This window comes from Microcaecilia unicolor, chromosome 8 (assembly GCF_901765095.1).
Source record: "Microcaecilia unicolor chromosome 8, aMicUni1.1, whole genome shotgun sequence".
Classification (NCBI taxonomy): domain Eukaryota; kingdom Metazoa; phylum Chordata; class Amphibia; order Gymnophiona; family Siphonopidae; genus Microcaecilia; species Microcaecilia unicolor.
This window is the reverse complement of record NC_044038.1, coordinates 145,840,160-145,858,139: the sequence shown is the minus strand read 5'-3', so window position 1 is coordinate 145,858,139 and position 17,980 is coordinate 145,840,160. Positions and strand designations below refer to the sequence as shown.

General features: G+C 42.0%; 1 protein-coding gene across 1 annotated transcript; it reads right to left on the bottom strand.

Annotated features, from left to right (window-relative positions):
• Positions 1-992: 992 nt before the first annotated feature.
• Positions 993-14,968, bottom strand: LOC115476076 (proteinase-activated receptor 3-like). The gene is made up of 2 exons (XM_030212217.1): positions 14,839-14,968; positions 993-2,557 (listed from the first exon to the last, which is right to left on the bottom strand). The coding sequence occupies exons 1-2, from the start codon at positions 14,939-14,941 to the stop codon at positions 1,524-1,526; spliced, it is 1,137 nt and encodes a 378-aa protein (XP_030068077.1). The 5' UTR covers positions 14,942-14,968; the 3' UTR covers positions 993-1,523.
• Between the last annotated feature and the right edge of the window lie 3,012 nt (positions 14,969-17,980).

The following is a 17,980-nucleotide window of genomic DNA, read 5'->3' as shown; positions in this document are numbered from 1 at the left end:
ATCTTAGTCTTACTCTGCATTCTCCTTTTATCAGGGCATACTTTTTTCCTCCTCTTTTATATTATGTTATTAGGACGTTGTCTCCCACTCCCCAAAATTCTCTGCTTATACTGCTTTGACTCTTGGCTGATGATGAAGGGAAGATCTTAGGGATCTGATTAGCTCTGGTAGATCTTGGGTATCTAGGAGCTCTTTGAGGTCTTTTTCCTTCCTGCTGCGTGCTGCTCGATTTGTACATAACCTGATTAAGTTATTTTCGGTAAGTGGAAATTATTGGTACACTGTTTTCTAGCGAGTTTTTCATTTCCACACCCTACTTGTTTTGGTTTTTGTGTAGCCGTGCAGCCATTTCCTGGGGAAGCCGTTACCACCTCCTATTTAGGAGGTGGTAGAGGCTCCGGCAGTAATCAGGCAGCACATGGCACTGTCCAATTACTGCGGAAGCAAAAAGTAGGGAGAGTAGGCTCATCTCAAACACCGGATGATTACATCTCCTCCGGTGTTTGAGAAGAGCCTACTCTCCCTACTTTTTGCTTCCACATCCTTCTGACGTAGGGAACTAGCACACCTCCACCTTTGGGTGGTTTGGTTTGGTTTGCTGTCCAATTACTGCCATGCCACGTCCCCGTGCTAGTTACAGCACCATAATCATCGTGCTCCAGAACTACTGCTGGGGTTCTTGAGCGAGTCCGGCGGTAGGGTCAATTTGGTGCATGGCAATACTGCACTATGACTACTGCTGCTTCATAAAAGGGCCCTTTACAGAACAAATAAGATTTCAACAATTTATGGAAATGAAGATAAGAAGAACAAAATCTAATTTCAGCCGGGAGCATATTTCACAGTTTTGCTATCTGAAATATGAAAGACTTGTCATAAAACCTTTTCAATTTAACACTTCTAAAAGTTGGGTGGTTGCCATGTTAGCCCACCTGCATGCACAGAAATAAAGGCGATACCTTTTTATTCAACTAACAATACACTTCTTTATTCTTTCAAATTTCTGCAGTTTGGTGCTCTCTCCTTATCCATTTTTTTAATATAAATTCATTTCAGGTAGGAATGCTACACATAAGGAAATTCATTTTCACAAATCAATGGGGAAAACAAAGCATCATTATTTAATGAGTAGTATGGAACAGTAGATTGAAATGTCTGAAAGGGTATTTTACAAAAATGAGATAATTTGACCCAGAAATAAATTCTCTAGTCTGGTGTCATTCACATGGCTTACCCAATGTGAACCTGCTGGGTCAACATAATTGCTAAGTACCTTATTATACTGTCATCATGTCTGTGAAAAGAGAAGCATATAACTGTTCTGTTAAAGCATCTGATGTCAAATTGCAGTCCATTCATAGGCCTTTAAAAAAAGTATTAAATAAGTGTTTCCTTGCTGTTATTAACTAAAATGCACTAAAATAACCTAAGAGAACTTACATGATAAACTTACTCTGTCATAATATGAGGGTACGATGCCAGATCCAGGGCCTATGATAAAACATCTGGATTACTGATTAGTTCTAGATAAGTGAAGCGGATTTATTTAAAATCAGTTCATCTGATGTCCTGCCTGAAGACTGCCTGTTCCTCTTCTTACAGCAACAGACTGCACTCTTCACCATGGTCCGGAATTCCTGGGATGCGTAATAATAGATGAAAGGGTCAATGCAGGCACTGAAGCTGCTGAGTGCCTGGGCAATGGTGTACCAAATATATAGCTGGTTGTGCTTATGGCGCTCCTGCTTGTACCATAGAGAGTGGAGGAACAGCATAATATTACTGGGAGAGAAGCACAGTATGAAGGTGAGCAGCACTAGAACGAGCAGGCAGGTTACACGACGGTGATCCTTTTTCTTCCATATCAGTTTTATCAGGATAGCCCCGTAACAGTACACAGTGACAACAAAGGGTATGGTAAAACCACAGATGACAAGGATAAGAAAGTAAAGGGCAAACCAGTCACTACTGCGTTCTACCTCGACGTCGTGACAGGTAGTAAAGGCCACATTTGCATAATTGCTGGACTGTTGTTGAAGCAGGAATGGAGTTACAGCTGCTATCACCACAAACCATATTCCAAAGGAAACACAAACTGTTGCTTTCCATCTTGGCAAGCCTCTGCCCATAAGTGGATGCACCAAGGAGATGTATCGGTCCACACTAATGCACATGAGGAAGAGGATGGAGCAGTAGATGTTTCCGTAGAACAAAGCAGAGGTTGCCCTGCACAAGATCTCTCCAAAGAGCCAGTTATTGCCAAGGAAGTAATAGGAGACTTTTAACGGAAGCACAAGAACAAAGAACAGGTCAGCAATGGATAGATTCATAAGGAGGAAGGTAGAAGGAATCTTCTTGGTTTTGGCAGCAAGGACCCAAAAGGCCAATCCATTGGCTGGCAATCCTATAAGCAAGATTATAGAGTAGATTATTGGCAGAATTTTGGTAGTCACCAAACCAGTAAGATGAGCTTCATTAGATGCATCAAGGCACGACTTGCAAGAGTTGTTCCTAGTTGAGTTACGTCTCAGCACCCTTCCTTCGCGCAAATTAGATTCTGGAGAAGAAAAGAGAAAAAAATATTATTCATAAAATTTAAATATTAACAGCCAGATTCCAGTGAAATAAAAGAGCTTGCTTCACAGCCTGGAAAACATAATCACAGAACTGCCAAGGAGTTCTGGGCAGGCTGCCGGTGTTTGCATTTATATAAAAGTTGTTTTCTTGCATACTGTGTGCAAGACATGAAGTTATGTTGTAAATATTGTGCATGTATAGCCAGGGATGGCCAAAGGCAATCTGCCGCCTGAGGCAGGGATGAGATGCCGCCCCCTGCTACCTCCTCCCCTCCTCACCTATGCCCGATTTGGCATCTCCCCTCTTCCCTCCTCAAACCCTCTTCCCTATGTTTACCTTATTTTTTTCTTTTCCAAAAGGCGGCAGCAGCAGCAATTCCCATAGGCTGCCCTGCCGCAATGCCCAGCCTCTTCGCGTCCCACCTCTGAGGAAACAGGAAGTTAAATCAAGGGGCAGACCGCAGTAGGGAGAAGAGGCCGGTGCCAGTGGCAGGCAGCCTATGGGAATCGCTGCCGCTGCCTCTACCATCTTTTGGAAAAGAAAGAAATAAGGTAAATGTGGAGAGAGTGCCACTCCCTGGAGAGTGCCGCCTGAGGCCCCCACCTCAGGTGGCCTAATGGTAGCAGTGTTGTGCATATAAGTTGCAGTCACGTTTTTCTCAGGTGCTGTGTTTATACAAGACAAGACATTTCTTGCACTGCAGCAGATATGCATCACATGATGTTTTTGTTTTCTGTTGGTGCTAGATACAGTGGTGGAAATAAGTATTTGATCCCTTGCTGATTTTGTAAGTTTGCCCACTGACAAAGACATGAGCAGCCCATAATTGAAGGGTAGGTTATTGGTAACAGTGAGAGATAGCACATCACAAATTAAATCCGGAAAATCACATTGTGGAAAGTATATGAATTTATTTGCATTCTGCAGAGGGAAATAAGTATTTAATCCCTCTGGCAAACAAGACCTAATACTTGGTGGCAAAACCCTTGTTGGCAAGCACAGCGGTCAGACGTCTTCTGTAGTTGATGATGAGGTTTGCACACATGTCAGGAGGAATTTTGGTCCACTCCTCTTTGCAGATCATCTCTAAATCATTAAGAGTTCTGGGCTGTCGCTTGGCAACTCGCAGCTTCAGCTCCCTCCATAAGTTTTCAATGGGATTAAGGTCTGGTGACTGGCTAGGCCACTCCATGACCCTAATGTGCTTCTTCCTGAGCCACTCCTTTGTTGCCTTGGCTGTATGTTTTGGGTCATTGTCGTGCTGGAAGACCCAGCCACGACCCATTTTTAAGGCCCTGGCGGAGGGAAGGAGGTTGTCACTCAGAATTGTACGGTACATGGCCCCATCCATTCTCCCATTGATGCGGTGAAGTAGTCCTGTGCCCTTAGCAGAGAAACACCCCCAAAACATAACATTTCCACCTCCATGCTTGACAGTGGGGACGGTGTTCTTTGGGTCATAGGCAGCATTTCTCTTCCTCCAAACACGGCGAGTTGAGTTCATGCCAAAGAGCTCAATTTTTGTCTCATCTGACCACAGCACCTTCTCCCAATCACTCTCGGCATCATCCAGGTGTTCACTGGCAAACTTCAGACGGGCCGTCACATGTGCCTTCCGGAGCAGGGGGACCTTGCGGGCACTGCAGGATTGCAATCCGTTATGTCGTAATGTGTTACCAATGGTTTTCATGGTGACAGTGGTCCCAGCTGCCTTGAGATCATTGACAAGTTCCCCCCTTGTAGTTGTAGGCTGATTTCTAACCTTCCTCATGATCAAGGATACCCCACGAGGTGAGATTTTGCGTGGAGCCCCAGATCTTTGTCGATTGACAGTCATTTTGTACTTCTTCCATTTTCTTACTATGGCACCAACAGTTGTCTCCTTCTCGCCCAGCGTCTTACTGATGGTTTTGTAGCCCATTCCAGCCTTGTGCAGGTGTATGATCTTGTCCCTGACATCCTTAGACAGCTCCTTGCTCTTGGCCATTTTGTAGAGGTTAGAGTCTGACTGATTCACTGAGTCTGTAGACAGGTGTCTTTCATACAGGTGACCATTGCCGACAGCTGTCTGTCATGCAGGTAACGAGTTGATTTGGAGCATCTACCTGGTCTGTAGGGGCCAGATCTCTTACTGGTTGGTGGGGGATCAAATACTTATTTCCCTCTGCAGAATGCAAATAAATTCATATACTTTCCACAATGTGATTTTCCGGATTTAATTTGTGATGTGCTATCTCTCACTGTTACCAATAACCTACCCTTCAATTATGGGCTGCTCATGTCTTTGTCAGTGGGCAAACTTACAAAATCAGCAAGGGATCAAATACTTATTTCCACCACTGTATTACTAATAACATTATAAATGCAGACTGTGGGCAGCTATGTATGACACAGTTGTGCCAGGGCTGCTGAGAGGGGGGCAGGGGGGGTGCCAGATTCCCCGGGTCCAGCCTCCAAAGAGGCGGGACGCAGTAGGAAGAAGGACCTATACTCAGAAGAGTACTCTCGTTCGCTGCTGCAGGAGGGAGGAGCGGCGGCGGCGGCATGGGGGGGGGGCAGCGGCTGCACTGGGGGGTTACAGCGGGACCCTGAAGATTGTTTGCCCCGGGCCCAGCTTTCAGGCTTATTTTCAAAAGAGAAGGGTGCCCTTCTTTCGACACAAATCGCAAGATGATCATCCTCACAGGGTCGCCCAAATCGGCATAATTGAAAGCCGATTTCGGGCGTCTTCAACTGCTTTCCGTCACGGGGATGACCAAAGTTCACGGGGGCATGTCGGAGGTAGGGCATGCCTAACACATGGGCATCCTTGACTGATAATGGAAAAAAGAAGGGCGTCCCTGACAGACAACTTTACCTGGTCCTTTTTTTCTTATGACGAAGCCATAAAAATGTGCCCTAAATGACCAGATGACCACAGGAGGGAATCGGGGATGACCTCCCCTTACTCCCCCAGTGGTCACTAACCCCCTCCCACCCTCAAAAATAATTTTACAAATATTTTTTCCAGCCTCTATGCCAGCCTCAAATATCATACCCAGCTCCATGACAGCAGTATCAGGTGCCTGAAGCAGTTTTAGTGGATACAGTGCACTTCAGGCAGGCGGACCCAGGCCATTCCTTCCCCCCTACCTGTTACACTTGTGGTGGTAAATGTGAGTCCTTCAAAACCCACCACAAACCCACTGTACCCACATGTAGGTGCCCCCCTTCACCCATAAGGGTTATGGTAGTGGTGTACAGTTGTGGGGAGTGGGTTTTGGGGGGCTCAGCACACAAGGTAAGGGAGCTATGCACCTGGGAGCAATTTCTGAAGTCTGCTGCAGTGCCCCCTAGGGTGCCCAGTTGGTGTCTTGGCATGTCAGGGGGACCAGTGCACTATGAATGCTGGCTCCTTCCCAGACCAAATGGCTTGGATTTGGTCGTTTCTGAGATGGGCGTCCTCGGTTTCCATTATCACCGAAAATCGGAGACGACCATCTGTAAGGACGACCATCTCTAAGATCAACCTAAATTTCATGATTTGTGCTTCCCCGACCATATTATCGAAACAAAAGATGGACGCCCATCTTGTTTCGATAATACTGGTTTCCCCGCCCCTGATAAGAATTCTCCATGCAACAACTACACCCAGAGCTGCAAGAAAAGACTTCTGCTCCAGCAAGGATCTTCATCAATTCAACCAGCTACCAGCAGACTCTATCAAAGTGAGTTACCATATCCAGCATAATTTATAATTCAGACATGATATCTTAAAAAGCACATTTCCACTTGTGATAAGATTCTTAAAGACTGCCTCTCTCTTGTAACATTATTCCATTACCTGTATTGTAAATAAACTTTTAAAGTTAAAGATATGGTCTTTATGTTCTGAGCACATCCTTAAACCTAGCAGTGCAGGTTAATGTAATTTAACAAATATAATATTTAATTCCCCTTCTCTTATATATTCTTATGCTTATTATATTACCTTATAGGTAATTGGTGGAGAACAGAAATATATTATTCTTACATGACATTTGAGGCTAGCATAGAGGCTGGAAAAAATGTATTTTAAATTTTTTTTGGGTGGGAGGGGGTTGATGACCACTGGGGGAGTAAGAGGAGGTGATCCCCGATTCCCTCCGATGGTCATCTGGTCAGTTTGGGCACCTTTTCAAGGCTTGGTCATGAACAAAAAGGGACCAAGTGAAGTCAGACAAATGCTCATCAGGGATGCCCTTCTTTTTTCCATTATAGGCCGAGGATGGCCATCTCTTAACCATGCCCCCGTCCCGCCTTCAGTACACTGCTGACATGCCCCCTTAAACTTTGGCCATCCCCACGACAGAAAACAGTTGGGGACAGCCAAAATCGGCTTTCCATTATGTCAATTTGGCCAGCCCTGAAAGAAGGACGCCCATCACCCGATTTGTGTCGGAAGATGGGTTCCCTTCTCTTTCGAAAATGAGCTCTATAGTAACATAGTAGATGATGGCAGAAAAAGACCTGCACGGTACATCCAGTCTGCCCAACAAGATAAGCTCACATGTGCTACTTTTTGTGTATAACTGACCTTGATTTGTTTCTGCCATTTTTAAGGCACAAACCGTAGAAGTCAAATAAATGAAATACACAAAGAAAGAAGGTCATTCTATCAGCATGTGCCTCCTTTTAGGTGCCCCAATTTCACTCAGTGAGCAACTATATTATACCAACACTTGAGTGCACAGATTCCATTATAGAATACTGGCATAACCCGATGTTGGCCCACCTAACATTTAGGTACCTGCAGTTATACCAGCCCTACTCCTGATGTAACTGCGGTTGCCTCAGTGACTCCCTTGCATTTATGTGCTGTGCCACTTAAAATAGCGCTAAGGGGGATATTGACATTTATGTGCACATGTGCACACATTCATGTGTTAGTGTCAATATTCTGTACAATAGCATGCTTGATGCACGCATAAATGTAAGCGCCTGGTTATAGAATTGCCCCCTATAAGTCCCAGCATTCTTTGCAACTACACAGGCTACTGAAAGTTGCCCCCTGTCTTTTCATGTTACAGATGTTGTACATGATCATACCGTATACATGTACTTTTAGGACACACCATGACTTAAAAATTCTGTGCTTCGATTCAAATTGATTTTTTTTCTAACTTTCAATAACTTCAGAGAATTTCTTTTGTTGTTGTTTTTTTTCTTTTAATATTTTCATGTGGCAAAGAGTAATCTTAGCTTAGGGGCCCTTTTACTAAAAGGCGGTAGGGCTACCACCGCGTTGGCATGCAGCAAATCAGCCCTACAACCAGATTACTGCATGAGCATGACGGTAGTCCTGGTCTTTGCCATGCACCAGCCCCGACGCTAGAAAATACATTTGTATTTTTCTAGTACTGGGGGGCATGCCCGGTTACCACCAGATCCCTTACCAATTCCTAAATAGGAGGCAGTAAGGGCTCCCCCAGGAAATAGCTGCACAGCAAGCTTCTCTGCTGGCACGCAGTACTAAATACAAAGCAAAACCACACAGGACCACAGCTCTTTGCGTGCTGTAGCTGCTTCCTCCGGGCCAGCCCTTCCTCCTCCAAAAGAGGAAGTTATATCAGAGGAGGTATCAGGATGGGGGAAGGAAAGGTTTTACAGCTCCAGCGACAGGTACTTCAGGGGAAAAGAGACAGGAGCAGTGCTGGGGGGGGGGGGGGAGACTGAAGCTATGGGCTGAAAAGAATGAGAGACAGCTGAGAGGGGAAATGCTGCATAGGAGGGGGAATGAGAGAGAGAGAGGGACAATGCTGGATGGGGAAGAGAGAGATAGGCAGGGGCACTGTTGAATGGTATAGGAAACAGAGGAGCGAGAGAGAGAGAGAGAGAGAGATGTGCAGTGCTGCATGCAAGGGGGAAAGAGACAGATAGGCAATGCTGGATGACAGGGGGATGGTTGTGTGGAGAGACATAAGGGAAGAGGGGAAGGCGAGACAAAGGAGATACTGGATGACAAGAGATGAGAGAGACAGAGGCAATGCTGCATGGGATGGGGGAAGAGAGAGACAGGGCAATGCTGAATGTGGGGACAGACAGACAGGGGAAATGCTGGATGTTGGGGTAAAGGAAAGAGACAGAGAGGATACTGGATGGTGGAGAGGGAGAGAAACAAGAGAGGGGATGCTAGTTTGCAGAAGAAAGAGATGAGAGGGGATACTGGATGGCAGGGGGAGAGAGATGAGAGGTGATGGTGGTGGGGGAGGGAGAGATGAGAGGTGATACTGGTGGGTGAGAGGGAGAGAGACAGAGATGATGGATGGCAGGTGATAGAAACAGAAAGGGAGGAGATGCTGGATGACAGGGATAGAGAGAAAGGAGATGCTGGATGACAGGGGGGAGAGAAGAAAGTGTTAGTGAAAAACTGGGGAATAAGTGAAAAGAGAATGGGAGGGACAGAGTGATGGAAAGAGATGGAAAGCTGTAGGTAGATGCAGTAAAAGGAGGGAGATTGAAGACTGGATAATATAAATGAAAGCTAAATTGATAGGAAGAAAGCCAAAAGGAACAGATCAGTGTTGGAGCTGGTTGTAGTGGAAAAGGTGAAGAAGGAGAGAAAAAATTTACATATGGACAGGAGACCCCTGGAATTAGAGTTAAAAGAAGACAAGAAAGCAGTAACTAGAGAATGAGACTACATAATTAATAAAATTAAATTGCCAGAAAGCAAAGGTAGAAAAATAATTTTATGTTTAATTTAGGATGAAGTAATGCGGTAGCCATGTTAGTCTACTTTATTAAAAATTAATAAAGAGAAGGGAAAAAACATGGTGACACCTTTATATTTGACTAAATACATTTTTTTACATGCATTTGGAGACCAAAATCTATTTCTCCAAGTCAGGACAATATACTGCTGTATATATTTGTCCTGACTTAAAGAAGGAGCTTTTGGAACTAGTCAGAAAATGTAATAAGCTAGTCCAATAAGAAGGTATCACCTTATATTCTGCTTTTGTTTTATTTGTTAATTTGTAATGTAGTAATTAGAATATATCAGTTTTTCAAAATTTACATCTGCTCTATATATTTTGCACGGTACACAGGGATGTGTCACTGTTTCTATTTCTTTGGTTTGCACTGCATGCAGAGTCTGGCTTCCTGGGGTTCAGTTTAATTTTTGTCTACATACTTCTGTTTTTAGTTTGTGATTACTTATTCTATACTTCATGAGGGCTACTACCTCTGTTCATGTGTGAAAAAGGTCGGGTATTCTGTTAGCACTGAATGTCTGTATAGGACTGATCTGTACTAATCCAGCTTGTTTTGTTTTCCAATAAGTATATTAATGTTCTTCTGCCCACTGCAATGCTCAAGGTGTTGCTTATTTCTTGGAAGGACCTTGTGTCACCCCCTGGAAGTTAGCTTGTAAGCATACAGATTCTGTGGTCCAACTTGTTAAGAATATTTTGTACTTTGTAGTAAAAAAAAAAAAAGCAGTTTTAAGATCTGCACTTCATTACTTTTAATTGAGATTTTTGTTTTTTGTTTGTTTGGATAAGCCTTTCTACTTTTACTTTGCTACTTTTGAAGCCAGTACTTTTACTTTTTCTTTAAGTACTTTTAAAAAGTAACAACCCCATCTCTGATGGCTTGTTCGTTGTGTACAATTGTTATGTGTGTGCATCAGATTGTAGCATGGATACAAGGTGCACATTTATAATGGATGTTTAAAAAACCATGTGAAAACCAGACAAAGATCAGGGAAAATTTGCAAATGAACCAAACTTTGCCCCGTGCATATGCATATTCATATTCTGGAGGCTCAGGGTTTTTGAGATAATGTCTAATCCTGTACAGAATCCAAAAATCACTCCCACATAAAGAATTTGTAGAATAAAACTATTAATTATAATAGCAGTTTTATTGGGTGCTGAAATCAGTTGCAAGGTAGGCCTTGGGGATTTTTTGCTTGAGGTGTCTTCTAGGTTGGTGTGGGAATGTGCCATGATGTAGTGGTGGTAGGCGTGATGTAGAAATGTCACTTTGGCTTGCCTTCTTTCAACAGACCTTCACTTGCATATGCCATACCTTGATTTGCACCTGTTTATAAGACACCAATGACTTTTTGGAAGCTCTCAACAATATCAATACTTTCCAGCCTCCACCGTAAAATGGGTTAACCATGAACTTCAGTTGTGCCCCTTACTGATTCATACTTTATATCAGCAAGATTATGGACCCACTTCCTCATCGGTATATCAATACTTATAAGATGTTATGTCAATTAGCCGGGGGTTTCTGTCCAACATAGACTATGTTTCGCTTTGCAGCAGTATCAAGGCATACCCCCTGCTTAGAACGACGCCAGCACTTCTCAGACCTCATTTCTCCCGGCGCCGATGAGATGAGTATTCATGTTTTATTTTGCACAAAATTGATTAGTGCCATTCATTGTATAAATGATAGAATAAAAAGGGTTTACAAAAATAATTTTTTTAAAAAGAACAAAAAATTACCATGTACCGATGAGGAGGTGGGTGCGTAAGTCTTGCTGATATAAAGTAAGAATCAGTAAGGGGCTCCGCTGAGGTTCGTGGTTAACCCATTTTATGGTGGAGGCTGGAAAGTATTGATACTTTGATTTGCATGCATGCACACACTTTCGCTAATGTTTTTCTGGGCCACTTTAATGTTCTCAACCAGGGCTTCTTGCATATGTCACTATTTCTAGCATACACATGAAATCCTTAATGTGTATGTAAATTTATTGCATAAAGCACATGGCACATTAAGAAGTGTAGTTACTAAGCTGCAGTAAAATAACACATTTGACCACAGTTATATTTATCATGGAAGTCAGTAACCTCTGGAGGAGAGGAGGAGTAGCCTAGTGGTTTGAGCACCAGGCTTGACAACCAGTGGTGCCCAGTTCAAATTCTGTTGCTGCTTCTTGTGATCTTTGGCACATCACTTAGGGGTCCTTTTACTAAGCCATGGTAAAAAGTGGCCTGCGATAGTGTGGGTGCATGTTTTGGGCCTGTACTGGGCCATTTTTTTACCACAGCTGGGAAAAAGAGCTTTTTTTTCAATATGCCAGGAAATGGGCATGGGCTAAAATTAAAATTAGCGCATGCCTATTTACAGCCTGAGCCTTTACCGCCACCCACTGACTTAGTGGTAAGGGCTCACACGCTAAACTCATGGTAACCACACAGCGCATGCTAACTGCTGATTACCACCAAGAATGGCCCCCACAGTAGAAAATAGAAAACTATTTTCTACCACGGGATTTGGTGCCTGCCAAACTTAGAAGTACCTTCATATAACAAACAAAGTGGAAGTGGATCAAAGTAACTCAAAAACTTGACTACATATACATCAATTGACCCACTGTACTAACAGATGAATGTATGTGAAAACACTGCATGTTCACTTAAACTTCAAGCATTTTTATTATGGAACACATTTGTGGTGTTGAAGCATGATTAAGGATGTTGTGTACCTACAGTATATATCAACTGCACTTAAAAGCTCGAAGTTGGAAGCTGTGTATTTGTTTTGAAACACTAGTTTTAGGCACGTTTCTGACGTTTTTCTGAAAATTACTATGTAAGAGCATAAGAAGGTTTTTAGCCAATGATGACTAGACGATAGGTCATTTTGATCGCTGGTAGCTTATTAGACCCGCCAGTCAGGAGCTCCTTGAGGCTTTTCCTTCTTTTTAAGTGAACATGCAGTGTTTTCACATACACTCATCTGTTAGTACAGTGGGTCAATTGATATAAACTTAGAAGTACCACCAGGTGTACACTCTAACCCAGCAGTACAGCTGATTTGGCGCATGCTACCCGCACATTAGCTCTCCTTCACCTTAGCAAAAGGGTCCCTTAATCCTTTATTGCCTCAGATACAAAACTTAGATTGTGAGCCCCCTCCAGGGACAGGGAAATATCTTAGTGTACCTGAGCTACCATTTCAGTTACAACCAGCTAAAAATTCCCCAAACTTCTCCATGAATAGCTATTTCCTAAAATGAAAATAAAATGTTACAGCTGCTCTGGCAACTTGTTCTATAATTAAGAACATAAGAATAACCATACTGGGTCAGACCAATGGTCCATCTTGCCCAGTATCCTGTTTCTAACAGTGGCCAATCCAGGTCACAAGTAAGGCAGAAACCCAAATAGTAGCAACCCCCCCCCCCCCTAAAAAAAATATAATAATAGCCTGCATCTAAGCTAACTGAAACCTTTTCACTAGCAGGAATGATAACTTTGTTAATCCACTAGACTGAAGACTTTTTTTCTGGCATATTAAGTTGTTTATGTATTAACACTGGAAATATTTATATTGAATTTTTGATCATTTCGGAAGTATAGAGGTTGTCAACACTTATGATGTTATTTGGATTAGGAATTAAGAAGGATCAGTCAGTAACAATATGTAATCTAAAGTCTGAATCCAGATGGTTCAAATCGTTTGTAGATTGAGAAACAATAGCCTCATTTCTGCAAATATTACTGAGCCACAAAAATGGTCCATTATCTAGAGATAGATGACCCCATGGAATCTTTCACAAACAGAAGGAAAAAAACTCCACTGATAGGATGGGCCAGGCAAAAAACAATGGAGGAACAGAAAGGAAAACCTCTTACAGATGGTGTCCAAAAACCTTCTTTATTTCAGTAAACTTCAAGATCCATAAAGGAGACCCTGGCACATGGAATCTTTCTCATGCTCAAAAAACAAAACAAATATATGCAAGCTTCCTCAGTCTCCGGGATGTTCACATTTTACGTGATTCAAGATGTCATAGAGAATAAAGGTCATCTGCTCAGGACATTGATTTCTGAAAAGTATTCTTCCCACTTTCTAACACCATATAAGGTACTGAACAGCAAAACCTTTTTCAGGGGGAAGGGGGAAATTGAAAAGTACTTCAACTTGGTTACTCACGTTTTCTGCTTGTCTTCTGAAAAGAAAATTTTTTTAAAACTTCCATATCATGGAGTTGTGTCAGGCAATTTCTACTTGTGGAACCCACAATCTTTTCTTTTGTTTTCTTTAAAGTAAAATGTTTCAGGGTGCAACCGGTAACAGAAAACACTAAGCTCATATATGGTGGAGAGATTGTTCAAGGAATTAGGAGGTACAAATTGTAAAATGGAGAGAGGATGAGATTGGAAGTGCAACCAATTAATATGCAATAATCCCTTTCTTCGTTCTATACTTTTTGCTTTTTCATTATCATGCTCTGTTTTTTATGTTTCAACAATTTTTATTTATGGCAATCACAAAGAGTAACAAGAACATAGATGCAACAACAGCACCATTATTCAAAGCAGTAAGAACAAGAAAACTAGTACAATAGGATCATGCTCTGTTTTTATTCTGTAACATTTTCTTCTCTTCTCTCTATTCCCTCTAATCTCTTTCTTTTTCCTCCCTACCTTTCCCATTGTGCCAAGGGGTGAGGTACCACTTTCCCAGCATTCTCTGCTCTTTATTCAGCCTAAGTGGGACAAGATCCACCTAATGAACTCAATTTTCTTAGGTGACCTACTCTGACAATATGTCCTAAAAAGTTACCTGCTCACATATCTGCTGTTTGAATTTTACTTTGTCATTGAATTGGTTAGCATGTTCACTTTAAAGTCATTTTGTGGAGGCTATAAAACAACTTGGGAACCTACAATTATACTGAGGTTTTAATTGTGAAATGATTACTGTAAACTAAATCCCACTGTGTGGTCCAAGGGACCAACATAGCAGATTCAAAAGAGGTTTGTGCAAGTTCCTGGAGGAAAGGTCCATAAAAACTTAATGTCCAGGTAGAGCTGGGAGACCCACTATTCAACCATGGAAATCAGCTACGAGAAATGGTTCTACTTTTTCAGATCTGTTGGGTGTTTGTAACAGGGACTAACAATTGTCAGAGACAGGATGCTGAGCTCAATAGACCTTGGTCTGGCCCAGCATGGTTTTTCTTTTCTCAAATTTGGCAGCAGGTCTTCAAGAAACTTATAATAATAAATATCTCCAAAATCATTTTTAACATCATTTTGGAGAGGATTATTTTTGTAAGAAAACAGAAGAGCATGTTTTCCCCTCTTTAAATGCAGTTAGTACTTAAAAATGAGAAAATAAAATGAAGAACTTTAATGTCTAAATTTAGACAGTGATTTATTTTTTGTTTTTTGGGGGGGGGGCGGGTTGTTTTCATCTTACAAAAACTGTAAATTGACTGAACTTGGTTATGGAAATTAAATAGATTGATCAAGTTTGAACACTTACCTTGGTCACTGTTGACTGTCTGGCAGAGACTGAAGAAGGTGTGGAAGAGAAGGATCATCGCACACACAGCTGGAGCAGAGACTGGAACATGCTGTTGTGTCATCTCTTACCACTGGCTATTTCCAGTCAAACTGACTCTGACTGTGGAAAGCTGAGAACTAGCACAAACAACCTATGACTGTCCTTTAATAAGTGGAAGTGGTAATAGTGGCGTTTTGCAAGCTCAACACTCTTCTCAAATAACTTCAAGGCACCTAAGCACCCATAAACTCAACAATCATGATCATTTCAATGCCACCCCTGCCAGAACAATCCTGTAAAAATGTATAGTTGGACATCATACATTTGAATGCCAAACTTTATTTTATATATACACAATGGGGGAAATTCTCTAAATGGCACCGAAACTTGGGTGCCAAGAAGATTCAGCATTAAGTGCTATTCTATAAAGGGCACGCACCTTATACAGAATAGTACATAGGTGTGGATCCCACATCTAACTTTTGGGCACTGGACTTACACCTGCTGAAACTAGTACCCGAGTTAGGCTCGCTTAGGCCAAATTCTGTAAATCCATGGGCAGATTTTTGGAAAGCCCCTGACATGCCCCTGGCCATGCCCACTTTTTATATATATGTTATGGGGTCCTCTTACTAAGCTGCTGTAAAAAGTGGCCTGTGGGTGCGTAAAATTGACACGTGCTGCCACTTGATCTGAAGACTATTCACGACCTAACCAACTTTCGAAAATCATTAAAGACTTACCTTTTCAACAAGACTTACCATAATAATCAATAATAGGATTTCTAACACACCGCTAGTCACTTGATATTCTGACTATTTTCTTGTTTACTGAATTGATTATATCCACTAAGTTACACTTGTTCTATATGTAATTAATTGTGTATCTACTCTTGAATGACGCTTGACATGATGTAATATTGTAAGCCACATTGAGCCTGCAAATAGGTGGGAAAATGTGGGATACAATTGCAGCAAATAAATAAAAAGGGCTTTTTTAACGGGGGCAGTAAATGGCCGTGCAGTAAAATTAAAAGTAGAGTGCAACTATTTACTGCCACCCATTGATCTAGTGGTAATGGCTCACACACTACTCATGTGGTAATCAGGCAAGTGCTTGCCAATGTGGCCGCGCTGCCGATTACCACCGGAAACGCCCTCTGTGGTAGAAAATAGAAAAATATTTTCTTCTGTGGGAAACAGTGTGTGCCAACTTTGAAACTACTGCAGGGTGCCTGTGCTACCCCTGTGGTAGTGCCGATTTGGCATGCGTTACCCGCACGTTAGTCCTTCCGTTGCTTAGTAAAAGGGCCCCTATGAGAGTTAGGCGACAAACCTTATAAAACAGTGCACAGCCAGTTGTGTGCACAAATTCTAATTGATGCCAATTAACTGCAATAGTTGGTTATTAGCATACAAATATTGCTAGTTATGGGCTCATTGATCAATTCAGTTATGTGTCCATATTTTGGCACACAACGTAGGGAACTGACTTCCCACAAATGTGGGCAATTTCCAAAAGAACACTATCCCACTTAGGGTTCTCTCACATTATAACTAGCACATTTATTGTGAGAAAGAGGAAAAGCCTCGAGAAGCTCCCAGACTTTTACACTGTCATGCTGGAGCAGAACTTCTTCATCATCGGCAAAAACCTCTATAGAATGGTCTGTAACTGTGACTATCCAGAACAAGCAAAACAGAAGAACTTAGCTTGATTTCAGCTGGTCTCCGTGTTCTTCTCCAGGCCCCGACCGTGATCAACAGTGGCCAGCGTTTCGAATCACTGTTTTCTGCTTCAGGATCACAAGCCGAAAGGACATCCATTCAGTAAAGCCAACGGAAGCTTGGGAGAACACAAAGACCAGCTGAAATCAAGCTAAGTTCTTCTATTTTACTTGCTCTGGATAGTCACAGTTACAGACCATTCTATAGAGGTTTTTGCTGATGATGAAGAAGTCCTGCTTCAGCATGACAGTGTAAAAGTCTGGGAGCTTCTCGAGGCTTTTCCTCTTTATCACAATAAGTGTGCTAGTTATAATGTGAGAGAACCCTAAGTGGGATAGTGAGCCTTTAAGCAAGATTGGGTTTCTCAACCCCTACTTTGATAATTTGGCAATTTCCAAAAGCCATTTACCTAGATAAATGGGCTGTTTGGAAATTCCCACTCTCGCTAAAGATACAGGCTGATGGTTCTTTGTGTGGCTGTCAAAACTATTGCTTTCATTTGACTATAGTTGCTCTTTGCCACCCACCTCTAAGCTGCTGCCATAGGCGATTGCCTAGTTTTACTGAATGGCTGGGCCAACCCCAGTTTGCACAGTTACCCCCAGACCAAATACTTTATCTGCTGAAGAAATGTCTGTGACTCATTTCACACGGGGACAATTTTCAAATCTTTAATCAGGTGATGCACTCATTTGATACAGGAGAAAATACCATGCAATCTGTAGATTATAGATTTTCAGATGGTATAAAGAATCTGTGTAATTGCGCAACTGGATGGCCACATTTAAGCAACATTTGTGCACATGAATGTACAGTATACTGGCACTTTCGTGAGTAAGCGTACACTTATGTACATACAAGGCAGCAAAGCACTATTCTGTAAGTAGAGAGGTGTGGTAGCCGTGTTAGTCCATTCTTAAAGGTTATCAATAGAAATCAAACAAAATAAAACATGGAAAAGAAAATAAGATGATACCTTTTTTATTGGACATAACTTAATACATTTCTTGATTAGCTTTTGAAGGTTGCCCTTCTTCCTCAGATCGGAAATAAGCAAATGTGGTAGCAGATAGTATATATCAGAGAAACATCAAAGCATTACTTTGACAGTCTGACAGAGTGGGAGGGTGGGAGTATGCATAGGGACATCAAAGCATTTCATTGATATTCTAATAGAATGGGTGTTGGTAGGTGAGAGGAGGGTAATAAACAGAGAAATAAACAGAGAAATACAGCTTTATGGTTTATAATGAGTTAGAAACCCCAGATCCTTATTAAGTCCTGTTTGTTGTGTGTCAAAATATTCAATCATTCTTATTTCAAAGGTCTTACGTTCCTGTATTGTTTTAAAATTACCTTTCAGTATTCTTACTGTGAAATCACTGGTGCAGTGT

Excerpts from the sequence above, each read along its gene's own strand:
- LOC115476076 (XM_030212217.1), bottom strand. The coding sequence starts at position 14,941 with ATGACACAACAGCATGTTCCAGTCTCTGCTCCAGCTGTGTGTGCGATG. Across the intron at positions 2,558-14,838 it reads GACAGTCAACAGTGACCAAG|AATCTAATTTGCGCGAAGGA; the intron begins GTAAGTGTTCAA and ends TTTCTTCTCCAG.